This window comes from Podarcis muralis, chromosome 10 (assembly GCF_964188315.1).
Source record: "Podarcis muralis chromosome 10, rPodMur119.hap1.1, whole genome shotgun sequence".
Classification (NCBI taxonomy): domain Eukaryota; kingdom Metazoa; phylum Chordata; class Lepidosauria; order Squamata; family Lacertidae; genus Podarcis; species Podarcis muralis.
Genome location: NC_135664.1, coordinates 452,514 through 471,406, shown reverse-complemented (window position 1 = coordinate 471,406; position 18,893 = coordinate 452,514). Strand labels below are relative to the sequence as shown.

Below are 18,893 nucleotides of genomic sequence, written 5' to 3'. Positions count from 1 at the left end.
TCCCATCCTCGTCGCCAGTGTTAAGTCGTGGGTTGACATAGCAGCCGGCACAGCGATCTCTTCAAGTAGCTCTTTATTATGGTAAGCTGGAATAGAACTGACAGTGAACAGCTCAGCCGGCCTGTATTTATAGGCAGCCGGCTGTCACATTGTAACCACAACAGCCCAGAGTTCCCGCCTAAAATAACTGCCGCGGACCTGAGTGAAAACTATCTACAGACCTGAGTGAAAACTATATACAGTATCCCCCTGTTGGCCCAGGGTGAAACTACACTACATAACAGGCCACATTCCTGAGCTACTGTGGGCCTGAGACCTTCAAGCTGGCCAAGGCATTGCTTGCTCCAGCGAAGCTAAGTGAGACATCTCTCAAAGATATTCTTGCCTGCCTAACAAGCCATTTGGCGCCTACTGAGACCAAGATGGCCCGGCGGATGGAGTTTCATAAGAGGCAGCGGGAGTCTGTATCTGCATTTCTAGCTGAACTGCGGAAGCTCGCTCAGCACTGCGACTTCCAAGATCTGGAAGAGACTCTCCTGGATCGGTTTATCGGTGGTCTGAGCAGCAAGAAAGCCAGAAGACGCATCGTGGCTAAAGAAGAGGTTACCCTTGCTTCAGCCTTGAAGGAGGCCACCGCCACGGAGAATTATGAAAGAGAGGAGCTTGATGCCAGTCGCAAGGCCCCTAAGCCACAGATAGAAGTTGCGCATGCCATGGACGAGCTAGAGGCTACTCCGAGCCAGAGCCCAGTCCGTGGGGTAGAGTCAGTGCGTCAGGCCTGCACAGTGCACAAAGATCACCGAGGCAGGTGCCCTGGTTGTGGCGGAAACCATGAGCGGAAGAGTTGTCGTTTCCGGGATGCTATGTGCTGGACGTGCGGGAAGACAGGTCACATCGCCAGGGTCTGTAGATCGGCGGCGTTGGGAGCGACAGGAGCACCTAGACTGGAGCATCGCAGACCGCCCACAGCAAACCATGTTCTAAAGGACTGCCACTACGTAACGGAGATCAACGGGAGGGTCGTGCAGTTTCCAGCGCAAGGCAAGGCACACATCAAGGTGAAGATTGAGGGTCAGCTGTGAGACATGGAGGTGGACTCCGGATCTGGATTCACTATCGTGTCGGACCAGACCGCGAGGACATTCTTCCCCAGGGGTAAGTTGCCCCCTCTGGAGCCCTTCCCGGCAACTTTGCAGTCATACTCAGCGGGCTGCATCCAGGTCATGGGAATGTGTGCCGTGAGAGTACAGTTCCGGGACAAACAGGCGGTACTCAAACTGGTGATTGCGAAGGGCAGTCGCCCCAGTCTCCTGGGCACTGACTGGTTCCCCGCCCTGGGACTGAGTATATCAGGGCTTAATTCAATCCAAACCTGCCCTGAGATGAGCGAGGCATCATGCAAAGAATTTGCTGGTCTCTTTAATGGAAAACTGGGTTGTTATAAAGGGCCCCCAGTTGACTTCGAATTGGACCCTGGGGTGGCCCCAATCCGACTCAAACCAAGGCGAGTGCCATTTGCACTGCAACCCAAGATCGAAGCAGAGCTGGATAAATTGGTCAAGCAGGGAGTTCTCTCACCCGTGGACTCTGCTAAGTGGGAGACTCCAATCGTCACGCCCCTTAAAGCAAATGGGGAAGTCAGGATCTGTGCAGATTACAAATGTACTATCAATAAGGCACTCAGGGGAAACTCATACCCCATTCCAGTCGTATCACATCTGTTGGCTAAACTGGCTGGGGGCAAGGTGTTCGCCAAAATTGACCTGGCACAAGCTTACCAACAGCTGCCAGTAACCCCACAATCAGCGGAAGCACAGACTATTGTCACACATAAAGGGGCGTTCAGAGTTAACAGATTACAATTTGGAGTTTGTGTGGCCCCAGGGATTTTTCAAGGGCTCATGGAACGCCTGTTAAGAGGTCTGCCGGGGGTCTTGCCATTTTTTGATGACGTTTTGATTGCTGGAAAAGACCCACAGGAACTGGTTGCGCGTGTCCGTGCAGTGTTGCTCAAGTTCAAGGAGGTGGGGTTGCAACTGAAAAAGGAAAAATGCAGTTTTGGGGTGCCAACTGTGGATTTCTTGGGGTTTAAAATTGATGCATCAGGCGTCCACCCCACAGATGCTAAGATTAAGGCCATCATCGAGGCACCACGACCACAGAACAAGACGGAGTTGCAGTCATTCCTGGGACTTATTAACTTTTATCATTCATTCTTACCCCAGAAAGCTTCAGTAGCTGAACCGTTACATAGACTGCTGCAGAAAAAGAATGTGTGGCGATGGGGGCAGGGGCAGCAGAAGGCTTTTGACTCCTTGTGAGGAATGCTGAGTAGCAGGAGCGTCCTTGCTCATTATGATGAGTCGAAGCCGCTGGTCCTGGCATGTGATGCCTCTCAATACAGCCTGGGGGCGGTGCTGAGTCATAGGGAACCGGATGGGTCGGGAAAGCCCATCTCTTTCTATTCCCGTACGTTGTCGCCCACGGAGCGCAACTATGCTCAAATTGACAAAGAGGCGCTTGCAATTGTGGCAGGAATCAAAAAGTTCCATGATTATGTGTACGGTCGCCATTTCTCCATTGAAACGGACCACAAACCACTATTAGGGTTGTTCAACCCGAACAAGCAAACGCCACAAATTCTCTCCCCCAGAATGTTGCGTTGGTCTATATTCCTGAACGGGTTCCAGTACACCTTGACCCATGTGCCGGGGAAACGGTTGTGCCACGCTGATGCGCTGAGTCGATTGCCACTTCCTGGCGGGAGCAATGAGGATCCTGCTCCAGCGGAGCACATAATGATGCTGGAAACACTTCCGGGGGCTCCTGTAACGGCTACTGATATAGCTGAGAAAATGAGGAAAGATGCTGTTCTCTCCCGTGTCCTCACTTGGGTGGGGAGGGGGTGGCCAGGTGGTCCGCATGAAGACAAATTCAGGCCTTATGCGACAAGGCAGCACGAGTTGTCCATGCATAAGGGTTGTCTCCTGTGGGGAGATAGGGTGATCATCCCAGCACCACTGAGAAACAGGGTTCTTGAGACGCTTCACATGGGACACCCGGGAATGGTCAGGATGAAGTTGCTAGCCCGATGTTATGTGTGGTGGCCTGGAATGGACCAGAACATAGAACAATGGGTACGAACATGCAAGGCATGCCAAGAGGTGCGGCCAGAAGTGGCCAGAGCACCAGTTCACTGGTGGGAGCAGTCCAGATCTCCCTGGAGCCGGCTGCACTTAGATTTTGCTGGGCCATTCCAGGGGAAGGTCTTTTTGGTTATCGTCGATGCATATTCCAAATGGTTAGAAGTGGCGATGGTCCCTAGCATGGCATCAGCTGCCGTAATCAAGGTGTTGAGGCAGCTGTTTGCAACCCACGGGTTACCTGAGACCATTGTATCAGATAATGGGGCAGCTTTTGTATCCCAAGAATTCAGGGCATTCTTGGCTGATAACTTCATAAGAGGGGTCACATCCGCGCCCTTTCACCCATCCTCCAATGGGCAGGCTGAGCGCATGGTAAGAACAGCCAAAGAATCCATTGTGCGCTTAATGGAGGGTAACTGGTCAGCTCGCATCGCACGAATGTTATTTTTGCAGCATGCGACGCCGTGCACTGCGACGGGCAAATCGCCAGCTGAGCTGCTCTTGGGTAGAAGACTGGTAACGGTGCTGGATTATGTCCACCCGGATAAAATGCCAAACCGTAATTCAAGAGCAACCCCCCAGGCTGAGACTGACACAACAAGGTATCTCGCCCCTGAAGACCTGGTCTGGGTGAGGAACTATTCACGAGGTTCGCGGTGGGTGGCTGGTGTGGTCACCCGGACTAGTGGACCTGTGTCCTATTATGTGACCTTGGAAAATGGGCAAGTTTGGAAGAGACATATAGATCAGCTGAGGCGCCGGGCGCTCAGCAGGGAGGAGTCAGATAATTCATCCCTGGCTAACGACGCAGAACTGCAAGACCAGAGTGAAAATGGCCCAGAGGCGCAGTCACCAGGGGCTTCAGCAAATGAACCAGGGTCTGCTAGTCCTCAGGATGACGAGGTACAGGTAGGGGACCCTGAGATGTCTGGGACTCCATCTGTTCCTGACGAAACCCCTATAGCGGCCCCCCTACCACAGGTAACACCCAATCCAGAACCGGCAACACCTGTTGTCAGGAGATCAAGTAGAAGTTGAAGGACCCCACAGTACCTGAGAGATTACGTCTGCTGTGCTCACTAGGGGGGGAGGGGTGTTGTGTATTGAGTCAAAGGATTTTATATCTGTATTATTATTGTCTGTATTTGCATTAGGGTAAAGTAACTGCCTTTTGGTCCCAGAGGGTACAGCTACTATTGGTTCATTTAAGCTGCTGTATTTGGATCCTCTGTCTTATTGGTTTCCTCCAAAAGGCAGGACTGTGATTGCCTGATATTGTTCCCTCCAAAATGTATCCTTTATAGCTAGTTCTCTGTCCCTATATATGTAGCTCTCCCCTCCTCAGGTCTTAGTCTTGTTTGCTGTAATAAAGAAGTGTTACTAGAGAACTGTCTCCAGCATATTATGTCAAGAGAGCTGAAATCACAAACCCCACGTCACAACAAATACAGAGCATGAAATCCACTCTCGACTCCGAGTATATTTCAGGGGAAGAGCTGTTTGGGATATTTCCTGCTTGTGAATTATTATTTTTGTCTGTGTGTGTGTGTGTGTCTGTGTGTGTGTAAAACACATGCCTAAAGCTTTAAATCTGGGATGGGCATGGAAGTTCCGAGGTGGGCCACCAGGTGGCACTGCAGGCCATGCTCCAGCTGCTGCTGCTGCTGCTGCTGCTACAGGTGCCAGTAAGTCTCGCATTTTCAACCTCTTCCTCCTCCATTGCACTAGCTAAATGATTCCTTGCTGGACTCCCATCGCTGAGGCCAAATGTACCTTTACCGAGCAAAATATCCTTTCAAATTATACACCCAGCACATGGAACCTGACAAAGGGGCAATACAAGTGGACTCTCTGTGCCCTTACCACAGTAAAAAGACTGATACTGGTGAGCTGGAAAAATAAAAATGCGTCTCCCTTCTATGATTGGATTGAAGACTTCTACAAACTCACCACATATGAACAACCTGCAGATAAACGCAGACTTGCCATGGACAAATTCAATGATACAGTGGTACCTCGGGTTAACATACACTTCAGGTTACAGACTCTGCTTGTAGCCTTTTTAGCCTCGGATGAGAAGAGCTTTGCGCCCGGGACAGGGAAATGGGAGTCAACAGACACTCAAGGAATAGTTTCAGAGAAAAGCTTTATTCTGCCATCCGGGGTGGCAGAAGGAGCAAGTGTGATAGATTCACAAAACAAGCATGAGTTCACAGCCATTTGCGCAGAGCATATATTCCCCTTCCAGTTCCCTCCCCTTTCTCCTCCTCCTCAAGAGTCCTGCCCCATTGTGATGAAATTCCAGTGCCTGTCTTCGGAGAACTTCCTGACATTAGTGACGAAGATGCCTCCACTGCTGAAGGACATGAAGAAGAAGTGGTTCTTGAAGATGATGCTCCACATCCATTTTCCCAAAAGGAGTTGAATGATCTAGTTCGCGACCTCAGCTTGTCAAAGGACTCTGCCGAACTGTTGGCAACCAGATTGAAGGGGGGAAAACTCCTCTCTGACATCAGCTTCTTCCACAACAGGCATCAAGAGTACCTCCGTTTTTTCTCAGAAGAGAAGGACTTGGTGTACTGTGCAGATATTGTGCAGCTTCTGCTCAAGCTTGGAGTGCCACAGTACGAAACCAAAGATTGGAGACTGTTCTTTGACAGCAGCAAGTGATCACTGAAATGTGTTCTGCTACACAACAGCAACCAGTTTGCCTCTATACCCCTGGCTCACTCGACTACACTGAAGGAGAACTATGAAGCAGTGAAGTATGTGCTGGAGAAAATTGGTTATGGTCAGCATAAGTGGTTTATTTGTGTTGACCTGAAGATGGTGAACTTTTTGTTGGGACAACAGTCTGGCTTCAACAAGTACCCATGTTTTCTGTGCATGTGGGATAGTAGGGACCGTGCTCAGCATTACACGAAGAAGGACTGGCCTGTGCGGGAGGAATTGGTGCCTTGCAAAGAAAGGAACGTCATCAACGACCCTCTGGTGGACAGGGACAGAATACTCTTCCCACCGCTGCACATCAAGCTCGGCTTAATCAAGCAGTTCACCAAAGGCTCTGGACAAGGATGGTGACTGCTTCACTTGTGCCAGGATTGACCATGGAGAAGTTGAAAGCTGGCATCTTTGACGGTCCTCAGATCCGTCAGCTCATCAGAGATCCAGAGTTCAGAAACTCAATGAACGAAATGGAACTGGAAGCGCGGAAGGCATTTGTTCTGGTAATGAAGAACTTTCTAAGCAACAATAAGGTCAGAAACTATGCAGTACTTGTCAACAACATGCTGACTGCTTTCAGAAACCTTGGCTGCAACATGAGCGTCAAGATGCACTACCTATTTTCACATATGGACCGGTTTCCTGAGAACCTGGGTTCAATGAGTGACGAGCAGGGGGAGAGATTCCATCAGGACATGAAAGAGATGGAGACCAGGTATCAGGGTCGCTGGGACGCAGTCATGATGGCTGACTACTGTTGGACTCTGAAGAGAGACCTCCCTGCCGCTGAGCATTCCAGGAGTTCCAAGAAACGGAAGTTCAAGCCCTGAAGTTTGAAAAATGGTGAAGCAACATGCAATTTATGTGTACTTAACTTTTTCAATGCCCACCATTCAGTTTACAGTAATCGATGTTTCTATCAGGTAATCATTATATGTTCTTGGAAAAACATTATTTTCTCTTAAAAACATATTTAGGATGATATGTGTTGACAAAAATCAGCTGATAATGCCACAAAATGTAATCGATTTTGTCACAAGATCTGATTTTTTACAAATCAACATAGCACTGTTGGTTGAAAAGCAGAGTCCCGTGCCCAGCGGAAGGATGAGGAGTACGTACTACATACTCTATATTGCTTTATTTACAGTTCAAAGCTGGTATATTACAGAAAGACATCTTGCCTCTGCCGGAGCAGATAATGCATCCTCTCTCCTCGACATCTCGGAGAGAATCACCCAGTGAAACTGCAAAGAACAGTGAAAAACAGGAAACCAGTGTACGTCACATCCAGTCTCCCTTTCCCGTGAGAAACTCCAACAGTACAGACTGTGGAATGTAAACACCTGTCTCGTGACAAGCCCTTTCGCTGCACAGTGAAGGAAAGCAGAAACCAACATCCTCCCCCTTTCTGTGAACATCACTGGGCAGCGTGTTCGTACAATATCAATACAAACCCAACTTCTGCACATAGGTACAGTGTTGATCCCTTGATACAATCTTGGACAATACATCAGCAGGAATTTCATTACCTGGCATATAGGACACCGTTACGAGTCCCTTCTGAATACATTCCCTAGCATGCTGCAACTTTAATTGCAAGTGCTTCGTGCTTTGCTTACAACCTTCAGACTTCAGCAAAGCCAAACATGCTTTGTTGTCCTGGTAAACCTGGATTGGACGTTTGACAGGAATTTTCATATCTTTGCACAATTGTACCAACCATTCACAATCCTTAAGTGAATAAGACAGTGCATTCAGTTCAGCTTCACAAGTACTTAAGCTAATTGTTGTTTGCTTCTTGCATGACCAATCAAACAGACCCTGATTGTACATGTAGCAAACTCCAGACGTATTTTTCCTGTCTGTAGTGTCACTTCCAAAACTTGCATCTGCAAATATCTTAAGACCACCAGACTTCTGATTGTTAAATCTCAGTCTGTAATGCATAGTGCCTTTCAAATACCGTGCTATGCGTTTCAGAGCTTTCCAATCCTTGACTCTAGGATTGTTGACTTGTCTGCTTAGCAAATTACAGCTAACAGCAATGTCTGGTCTTGAACATCTGGCAATGAAGTTTAGCTTGCCTAGCACACTTCTGTACAGTGTAGTGTCAGAAAATGCTTCTTCAGTGTCATCTACCTGATAACCTGTTGTCATCGGTGTGTCTACAGGGTTAGCATCCATCAGATTTAGTTTGCTTAACACATCAGCAATTTTCCGTGACTGGTGTACTAGAATGTTACCATCTTGATCTCTCTCTATTTCCAGAGATAGGTAGTTGTTTACCTCACCAAGATCTTTCATGTCAAAGTGCTCTTTCAGTTGAGCTAGGGCGTTATTGTACATTGTGACATCTTTCCAAAAGAATAATAAATCATCAACATAAAACAAACAGTACAGTTTCTTTTGCCCCTCCTCTTTGACAAATACACATGGATCAGCTTTCCCTTGCTGAAAACCTTGAGAAAACAATACTTCAGTGAGTTTTGTGTGCCAACACCGTGCACTTTGTTTGAGACCATAAAGGGATTTCTTCAGAGCACAAACAAATCCCTGTTTTACCTGTACGCCATCAGGTGGAAGCATATAAAGTGATTCATCTAGAGATCCGTACAGAAAAGCTGTATTAATATCATGGTGACTAATGTGTAGATTTTCCTCTGCAGCTAGCTTGAGCATAAGCCTAATGCTTTCATACCTCACTGTGGGTGAGTAGGTCTCGTGATAGTCTTCACCTGGTACCTGTGCAAAACCTCTGGCTACCAATCTGGCTTTGTGTCTGACTATCTTGCCATTTTGATCTGTCTTCGCTTTGAAGACCCATTTGCTTCCAAGCAGTTTCATTCCTGGAACTACCGGAACTAGCTCCCATGTTTTGTTCCTTTCTAAGGAATCAAGCTCAGCCTTCATGGCATTTAACCATGGCTCAGCTTCCTTTGAATCCAAACCCTGGATTTCTTGGAAACTTGAAGGTTCAAATACCTTCTTGGAGCTTTTAACAGCTGTTACTGCTATCGTAGCAAACTCATCAGCAAATCTCTTTGGAGGTCTGCCTTTTGTGGCTCTCTGTGACCTACGAATTAGCCTTAAGTCTTCAACACTCTCCTCTTCCTTCTTAGGAGAAAAACGACCTATTGTGAACAATGGTTCCTCCAATTCTTGATCAGAGCTTTCAGAGGGTCGCATAGAGGCTTTCGCACTCTTGAAATCCTCTGAATCACCCGATTCAGTTTCAGATTCAGACTCAGAACCTTCATCAGTGGGTGTGGGTTGTCGTGGTTGCTTTTGACTATCCTCAGTCTCATCACCGTCATCAGGATAACATTGGAAAATTCCCACATTCTCCCCCCACTTTGCATTGTACTCAACACTTCTCGTGAGCTTAATTGTCTTAGAGTCAGTCATCGTTATTCTGTAAGACCCTTTCTGATAACCTAGAAAGATACCATGCAATCCACGCTTGTCTAACTTGGAATTTTGTGGTGAGTGAACCCACATGTCAGAACCAAAAATTTTCATGTGTTTGATGTATGGCTTCTTGCCAAACATCTTCTCATAGGGGGTACAACCAATCGCTGAAGATAACCTGCGATTGTAACTGTAAACAAAACACGAGAGATATTCGGCCCAATAACTCTCTGGAAGATTAGCATCATGCAGCAAGGTTTTTAACCCTTGAAGCAATGTCTGATTTGCCCGTTCCGCAAGTCCATTCTGCCATGGCGAGCGAGGACTAGACAAATCGTGTTGAATTCCTTTCTCAGTCAGAAAAGCTTCAAACTGCTGAGAAGTGAATTCTCCCCCGCGATCACTGAAAAGAGTCTTTATCTTCTTACCATGCACATTTTCCAACCAAGCACAGAATTCCTTGAACCTAGGAAAAGCCTCTGATTTCTGCTTGAGATTGTACACAAAAATATACCTGGAAAATGCATCAACGAGAACCATGAAGTACCTATTTCCACCCAAAGAGGGCGCTAGTGGTCCAACCAAATCTGCATGAACAACCTGGTATGGTTCCGTAGCTTGCCTACTAGACAACTTACCTTTCGCAGCCATTTTCACCTTGTTTGCTGCGCATGCTTTGCACTTCATGTGGTACCTGCAGGGTTTAATAGTCATACCTTCAACCAAGGCAGGCATTTTAGATACTGCCTCAAAATGCAAATGACCAAATTTTCTATGAAAATCGTGAATACATTCTGCATGCAAACTTTTGTTAGAACCTGCAATGCAACAAGTGTCATCCTGCACAACATCATCATAATACAAAACAAACAAACGATCAACATATTCAGCATGCAATACATAATCATTTTTCTTTGTGATGATGCACTTCTTGTTCTTAAAGGAAACGTCAATGTTCCGCTCATTCAGCTGTCCTACGCTGAGCAAATTATGTTTGGCGTCTGGCACGTAAAGCACATTCTGTATCGATAAGTCCAAACTGTGAAGAACAACAGTTCCGTAGCCTTTACTGGGAATAGTGTGGTCATCCGCCTGGTGAATCGCACCTTCCTGCGGTGTAAAAGACACAAACAGTCTCTTATCGTTACACATGTGGTGGGTCGCCGCTGAATCAACAACGAAGAAAGATCTAGATGTCTTCTGGACCTCTGCAACCTTTGGAGTGAAGCGTGAAACCATAGCCTTGTGCTGCATTGTCCTAGACACCGGACCTTTGCCTTTGCCTCGGCCTTTTCACACGATGAGCTTTCGCTGCGCTGCTCTGTCTTGGCCCTGGGATATCTGCATTCCCTCTTCATATGGCCTAGACGTCCACACGAGTAGCATTTCACTGCCTTCAAAGCTTTGGCGCCATCTGGTGGTTCCACTGCACTATGGGACGACGTATGTGAAGACTCCCCCTTGCCCATGCAGCTAGCACCCCGGCGATCTGCTTCATTTAAAATCACGGCAGTAACATAGTCCACTGTCAGCTGAGCAGTTGGCTGCACAGCAGTCTGGGTTGCAACAGACTCCCAACCTGAACCCAAAGATTGTAGTATCATGAAAGAATACACAGCCTCTGGAAAGTTGAGTCCTCTCTGTTGCAGCTCATGTCTCAGATTTTGCATCTCCCTCAGATGTAAACGCACATCTCCACCTTCAGCAAGAGCCATATTATGCAGCTTGTTAAAGTAAAACATAGTAGATCCAGCTTCTGTCCTTAAGTGAGCCTCTCTCAAAGCGTCCCAAATTTCTCTGGCTGAGGTCTTATCACGCAATAGACAGAGCTCTTCTGGGGATACTATCAATGTAAGAGTTCCCCTTGCTTTGGAATCCTTAGCTTCCCATGCATCTGTAACTGGAGCTGGGGGGGTTTCTGTAATCACTTCAAACAAACCCTCTTTCCGCAGAATTGCCTCTGCATACAGAACCCAGTCCGCATAATTTTTCTTGTTGAGCTTAGGAATCCCACAAGCATCCTGAAGGGCCATCATGACTCTGGCATTAGCCTTCAGCGTCATTTATGCTGCTTTAAATCTTGCTGCGTCACTGCTGCAGCTGCCTTATTCCAAAAGCGCACTTAAAAGTTACTTTCGATTTCCCCAGCATAGTAACTTGTGCCTGGGAGCCTTTTGCCTATTCCCGGCAAAACGGCTTTAAAAGTTCAAAGTCCAGCCATAAAGCCATTAACTGGAAGCTGGCAGGCTGCCCGGAGCAGTAGCACATACCTCATCAATCACCTTTACGCGCAGAGCAGATTCCGATCCGATCTGTCCCTCTGCATTCCGATCCTTTGCCGGCACTCCGATTCGACTTCTGGAGCCCATAACCATGTGTGGGTTGAAAAGCAGAGTCCCGTGCCCAGCGGAAGGATGAGGAGTACTGTCAGGGTTGCTTCAAGATCCTAGCTCACAGAGGATCACGCTAGCCAACGGTCATTAAGTAAAAGTCTTTATTGAGTTACAGTTTCCATTCTCAAGCTGCTGCGTGCAACCCTACGTCTAGTAGCTAGATCGGCGAAGCTCCGTCTGAATCTCCGCCCCTCGTACACCAACTTAATATCCTAGCCCTGCTCCACCTTTTCCGCCTGACTGTTCTTCTCTGGGTCCCTCTGCCCCCCTGGGTCTCTTCCTTCCGGGATTCTTCGGACGCTGACCCCCCGGACTCTCCTGTCTCCTTGCGCCGGGCTTTAGGACCCGGCTCTCTTTCCGGGCTGCCTACTGCGCTTCCTTCCTGTGCATTTGAACTTGGCGCGCGCGCCCAACCTTCCACCTTCCGTCTAACCGTTTCTTCGCTCCCAGATGGAGGTGTGGCCACCCCTGACTCGTGCCCTCCCTCCTGCTGTGAGCTGCCAGCGCTTGCCCCCTGGCTCCTTTCCTCTTCCCTGTTCTCTGGCGGTGACGCTGGACCCGATCTCCAACTGCTCTCCTCTGATTCCCCTCTGGCTCTATCTCCCTGGGGTGCCCCCCTAAACTCCCCCCTTGCCTTGGCCACTGGTCTCCTTTCTGTGAATCCTCCGACTCACTGGAGAGACTCGGAGATCTCGGGTCGTCGTCATCGCTCATCCTTTCTTCTGCCTCCTCCCCTTCGCTCTCTGTTTCCTTCCTTGCCCTTGCCTCTGCTCCTGAACCCCTGACATCCATCCCCCCCTCGAAGCCCCCCACTCCCCCTTCCCCTCCTTCCGGTGCTGGAGCTGGGTGCTGCTGCGTCAAGGAAACGAATGTCGGGTACCGTTCGGTTCCCGTAGCGGGCCTCCCTCCGAAGTCTTCCGGTTCTTCCTCCCTTCTCTCGTCGACGACGGTCACCTCTGCTTCCATCTCTGTGCCGCCGTGCTCGAAACCTGGATCGTCCCCGAAAATGTCCATGTCCGTCTCTCCCTCGCTTCCTCCAGGCGGCGTTGCTCGGCCTGGACCTTCTTGCCACTTCCTGCGCCACTGTTCCTCTGGTTTGTCGTCCCACCAATACGAGGGTTCTGAGGCAGATCCCGAGGGCGACCCCTCCGGGGAACGGACGTCTCGTATCGGGTCCTCGTCCGAGTCGAACCCCCGGAACGTGCTGCCCGAAAGCGTGGGTGTGAAAAGCCAGTCGTCGAAAAAGTCTGCTGGCATCGGTCTATGTGGGAAGAGGGCATGAAACTCGTCTTTGAGCAGAGGTTCGTCCAAGGCGTAGTCCGGCACCCAACTGTTCGCACTGGCCGGGGTGCCCTCCCTGGCGAGAAAGTATTCTACCCCTTCTTCCCCCCATCTGGAGTCCAAAATCTCTGTGACTTCGTTGATGCGCTCCTTCTGTGCCACTCCTGCGTGCCCTGGTCTGTCTCTGGCCGGACTCTGCGCCGTTCCGGGTTCCTGAAACCTGTGCGGTGCCTTGTAGGGAGTGAGCACCGATCTGTGGAATACCGGATGCATTCTGGAACCCTCCGGAAGCGCCAGCCTGAAGGCCACCGGGTTGACCTGCTCTTCGATTTGATAGGGCCCCAGTTGCTTATGCCCTAGTTTCTTCTTGGCCAACGACCTGGCCGGCACTGCGTGGGCTGCTAACCAGACCCAGTCCCCCACGTGTAGCTCTTCGCCAACCCTTCTGCGTTTGTCCGCTTGTACCTTGTATGCGTGCTTGGCCAGTTCCAGGTGGCGTCTCAGCTGATCGTGGACTTCCTGCAGTTCCGACGCGAACGCATCTGCCGTCTGCGGCTCCCCTTCCCCCAGCCTTTCCAGTCCCGGGAAGGTTCTGGGGTGCCTCCCGTTGTTGGCGAAGAACGGTGTGACCCCCGTGGACACGTGCTTCGTGTTGTTGTAAGCGAACTCGGCGAGCGGCAGGTAATCCACCCATGTCGCAGGCTGTTGATTTGCATAACACCTCAAGTACTGCTGCATGATGGCATTGACCCGCTCTGCTTGCCCGTTGGTTTGCGGGTGTCTCGCCGACGCCAGGTTGATCTTGACGTTCAGGAAGCCCATCAGCCGCTGCCAGAAATTTGAGATGAACTGCCGCCCCCGGTCGGACAGAATAGACCGTGGCAGACCGTGAACCTTGAACACGTGGTCTATGAACAGTTTGGCGGTTTGTTCCGCCGTGGCCACCTTCGCACACGGAATGAAATGTGCCATCTTGGAGAACAAGTCCACCACCACCAGCACTGCCGTCTTGCCCCTCGAGCTGGGCAGATCCGTGACAAAGTCCAGGGCCACCCTCTCCCAAGGTTCGGCCGGAGTTTGCAGCGGTTCCAACAGTCCGGCCGGCGGTCTAAGCACTGGCTTCGCCCTCTGGCAGGTGTCACACCTCGCCACGTAGTCCGCGACCTCCCTTCTCATTCCAGGCCACCAGAAATCCCTGGCTACTAGTTCCACCGTCTTCTCCTTGCCGAAGTGCCCTGCAGTGGGCGCGTCGTGCATCTGCTGCAGCACCTTGGCGCGAAGTTCGTCTCCCGGCACGTAGATGGCCCCTTTACGGATGAGCAATCCATCTCTCAGCTGGAAACCGTCGGCCGCTGCTTTGCCCCTTTGCACCTCTGAGATCTTTGCTTGCGCGAAGGAGTCCCCCTGCAACGCTCGTCGCACCGCCTCCAGATCCACGGTTGCCGCGGCGCACGCCCACACTGTTGGTGCGAAGATGTGCATGGCGGCCGCTGGCGTTGCTTCCTCCAGATACTGTGGCTTGCGGGAGAGAGCGTCCGCCATGATGTTGGTGTCCCCCGGGACATACTCTATTCGGAAGTCGAAGTTCGCAAAGAACTCAGCCCAACGTATCTGCCTTTGGTTCAGGAACTGTGCCGTGCGCCAGTGCTCTAGGTTCTTGTGGTCCGTGCAAACCTGCACCGTGTGCTTGGCGCCGATCAGAAAGTGCCTCCACGCCTTGAACGCTGCATGAATGGCCAGCAACTCCCTGTCCCATATGGTGTAGTTCTGCTCGGACTTGCTGAGCTTCCTGGAGTAAAACGCTCCCGGTCGCCACACCCCCTGCGGGTCTTTCTGCAGCAGGACCGCCCCCACGGCTCTGTCCGAGGCGTCAGTCTCCACCCTCATCGGCTTGCTGGGGTTGACATGAAGCAGCTGCTCTTCCGACGCGAAGAGACGCTTGAGTGCCTGAAAGGACTGTTCCGCCTGCTCTGTCCAAATGAACTTCTTTTTCTTGGAGCTAAGCGTGTCAGTGATGGCCGCCGTCTGCATAGCGAAGCCCTTGATAAACTTGCGATAGAAGTTCGCAAAGCCGACAAACCGTTGGACCTCCTTCCGGTTGCGCGGGCTCTTCCAATCCAACACCGCTCGAACCTTGGCGCTGTCCATGGCGAGCCCCTTGTCAGACAGCTTGTAGCCCAGAAAATCCACCTCCGTCACGTCAAATTGGCACTTCTCCAGCTTGGCGTAGAGCCTATGGTGCTTCAGCCTGTTCAGTACTTCCTTGACGTGTTTGTCATGCTCCTGTTGCGACTCCGAAAAGATCAGGATGTCATCTAAGAAACAGACGCACGTCTTGTAGAGAAGTCCCGCCAACACGTGATGCATGAATGCTTGAAAAACGTGGGAGCCATTTTGCAATCCAAAAGGCATAACTCTATATTCGTAGGTCCCCAGTGGCGTGAACATGGCTGTTTTCCACTCGTCTCCCTCCCGCATGCGAATGAGGTTGTACGCACCTCACAGATCCAATTTGGTGAACACTCTGCCCTTCCGCACCTTTGCGAGGAGGTCGTCAATTCGGGGCATGGGGAAGTCCAACGGCTTAGTCACACTGTTCAAGGTCCTGTAATCCACTACGAGCCTCTTTTGGGGCGTATCCCGCTTCTTAACGAAGAACACCGGGCTGCCTCCCACCGCCTTGGACTCTCGGATGAAACCGCGCTCCAAATTATGATCTATGAACTCCTTGAGTTCTTGCAGCTCGTCCTCTGACATGGAATACAGTCTCCCCTTAGGCAGCGCCGCCCCTGGCAGCAGGTCAATCTTGCAGTCATATGGCCTGTGAGGGGGTAGCCTGTCTGCCTCCTTCTCGCAGAAAACTTCCAAAAATTCTGCGTACTTGTGGGGAATCGCTTGCAGTGTGCCTAGCAGTAGCTGTGACTCCTCTTCCTCTCCTTCCTGCCTGGGCACGATGCAGTGTTCAGCACAAAAGGAAGAGCCGAAGGTCAGCTGCCTCTGGTACCAAGCCAGCGTTGGGCTGTGTTTGTCCAGCCAACTCATGCCCAACACAATGGGCGTGTCCGACAATTGAGTGACGTTGAAGCTGATGACTTCTTGGTGATTCCCAAGTCGCATCACCATCGGTGGCGTCTGCTGCACCACTTGCCCTCCTAGCAGCTCCCTGCCATCCACCGTGACCACCTGCAGGGGCAGTGTGGCCGGCAGCAACTGTATAGCATGCTGGTTGACAAAGTCCTGCCCCATAAAGTCCGCATTGCTGCCTGAGTCAATGGTGATTGGCACGTCCATGGTGATGCCATTGGGCAGCTGGAGCGACGCGGTGAGCCTCACCACTGGTTTGGGCGGGAGGGGGTTCACGGGCTGTAAAATCTCTGGGGACTGCATCATTAATACGTCTGGCTGGGCCCCAGTGCCTCTTCCTCCAGCCAGACAGCGTCGTTTCCCTGCTGTGGTTCTCCTTGCTGCGTTGCTGCAGTCGCCATTGCTGAGGCTGCAGTGAGCTTGTGGAGCCTCTGGGGACACTCTTTCGCCATATGCCCTGGCTCCTCACAGACGTAACACTTCCTGTTCCCTCTAGGAGGCTTCGCTTTCACTGCTGCTGGTGCCAGGGCTCTGGTTGCTGACTGAGCCCTGGCACCTCCAACCTCCATCGGTTCAGCTCCTCCCCCTGGCGGAGGCGTGGATTGCGTACGTGCTGCTTCTCTGGGAAAGAAGGAGGAGCCCCTGGCTGGTTCGCGCCCTCCACGCCCTTCGTCCCTGCTCCACGGACGTCCTTCCAGCCGTACCCCCACTGCCAGCGCCCTCTGCACGACCTCCTGGGTGGTCCGGGGTCTCTCCCCCCTCGCAATCTCATCTTTTACAGAGCTGTTTAGTCCCTCCCAGAAAAGGTCTCTTACAGGAGTCGCATCTCTGTCCCATTCTAGGGCACTGGCCAAGGCGAAAAAGCGGGCATGGTACTGCCGTACGCTGGCCCTTCCCTGCTTCAGTCCATGAATCTGTTGCCGAGCAAGATCCACGTCAATGCTTGATAAAAAACACGCATCCATCGCTTTAATAAAGGCATTCGCATTTTGGAGCGCCGGATCGTTATCCCTCCATAAATTGCGCAGCCATGCTCTGGCATCCCCATGCAGATCAGACATGATGAACCCCACTTTCTCTTGCTCATCTCTAAAATCTTTACTCAGCAGTTGCAGTGCACACAGTACGTCTGCTTTAAAATTGGGATACTGTTGCAGGTTCCCATCGAAGTGAGAGACCAGACCGCCTGTGCGTCTCCCCAACCCAATCCCCTCTGGTTTGGGTGTCTGTTGCCCTTGCTTCGTAAGCACTTCCAACCTGACCTGGAGATCCCTGTAGGCGGCAGCTGCGTCCTCCTCTCTCTTCCTGGATGCGAGAGCCTCGGCATTCAGCTGTGACACTGCTTCTCTGAGTTCCGCTATCTGCTGTTCAGCCGTCATGTCGGCTGCCGTTCGTGAGCTCACTCGTAGGCACCTGCTTCTCTCCTCTCCTCGAGGCTGTAGATGCCCACAATACGTGAGACGGAGCTTACTGTCAGGGTTGCTTCAAGATCCTAGCTCACAGAGGATCACGCTAGCCAACGGTCATTAAGTAAAAGTCTTTATTGAGTTACAGTTTCCATTCTCAAGCTGCTGCGTGCAACCCTACGTCTAGTAGCTAGATCGGCGAAGCTCCGTCTGAATCTCCGCCCCTCGTACACCAACTTAATATCCTAGCCCTGCTCCACCTTTTCCGCCTGACTGTTCTTCTCTGGGTCCCTCTGCCCCCCTGGGTCTCTTCCTTCCGGGATTCTTCGGACGCTGACCCCCCGGACTCTCCTGTCTCCTTGCGCCGGGCTTTAGGACCCGGCTCTCTTTCCGGGCTGCCTACTGCGCTTCCTTCCTGTGCATTTGAACTTGGCGCGCGCGCCCAACCTTCCACCTTCCGTCTAACCGTTTCTTCGCTCCCAGATGGAGGTGTGGCCACCCCTGACTCGTGCCCTCCCTCCTGCTGTGAGCTGCCAGCGCTTGCCCCCTGGCTCCTTTCCTCTTCCCTGTTCTCTGGCGGTGACGCTGGACCCGATCTCCAACTGCTCTCCTCTGATTCCCCTCTGGCTCTATCTCCCTGGGGTGCCCCCCTAAACTCCCCCCTTGCCTTGGCCACTGGTGCTCCTTTCTGTGAATCCTCCGACTCACTGGAGAGACTCGGAGATCTCGGGTCGTCGTCATCGCTCATCCTTTCTTCTGCCTCCTCCCCTTCGCTCTCTGTTTCCTTCCTTGCCCTTGCCTCTGCTCCTGAACCCCTGACAAGTACGTACTACATACTCTATATTGCTTTATTTACAGTTCAAAGCTGGTATATTACAGAAAGACAACTTGCCTCTGCCGGAGCAGATAATGCATCCTCTCTCCTCGACAGCTCGGAGAGAATCACCCAGTGAAACTGCAAAGAACAGTGAAAAACAGGAAACCAGTGTACGTCACATCCAGTCTCCCTTTCCCGTGAGAAACTCCAACAGTACAGACTGTGGAATGTAAACACCTGTCTCGTGACAAGCCCTTTCGCTGCACAGTGAAGGAAAGCAGAAACCAACAAGCACAACAACCTGACCTGAAGGAGAGAAACGGATGCCATTTCCTGATTCAGCAGTGCAAAAAGACCCTAAATCAATTGTAGAAATCTAGACAACATTCAAAAGGTAAAAAATTGTTGCCCAGTTTATAATTTAACATCTTTTGGGGGCAATTCCAAACCTGTTATTCCAAGAAGAAAGGCCCCTGGTTTCTTTATAAATGTATATTTCAACATTTTTTTCAATTCATGATAAATCTTTTCCCAGAAGTCTTTGGCCTTGGGGCTGGTCCACCACATATGATAGAAAGTACCTTCGTTTTCTTTACATTTCCAGCAATGGTTATCACAGTTATGATAAATC

General features: G+C 50.9%; 1 protein-coding gene across 1 annotated transcript; it reads left to right on the top strand.

Annotated features, from left to right (window-relative positions):
• Positions 1–291: 291 nt before the first annotated feature.
• Positions 292–1,201, top strand: LOC144329115 (uncharacterized). Its single transcript, XM_077935641.1, has one exon. The coding sequence runs from the start codon at positions 423–425 to the stop codon at positions 1,080–1,082; it is 660 nt and encodes a 219-aa protein (XP_077791767.1). The 5' UTR covers positions 292–422; the 3' UTR covers positions 1,083–1,201.
• The last annotated feature ends 17,692 nt before the right edge of the window (positions 1,202–18,893 follow it).

What these genes read in the sequence shown, in the direction of transcription:
- LOC144329115 (XM_077935641.1), top strand. Translation starts at nt 423, where the DNA reads ATGGCCCGGCGGATGGAGTTTCATAAGAGGCAGCGGGAGTCTGTATCT.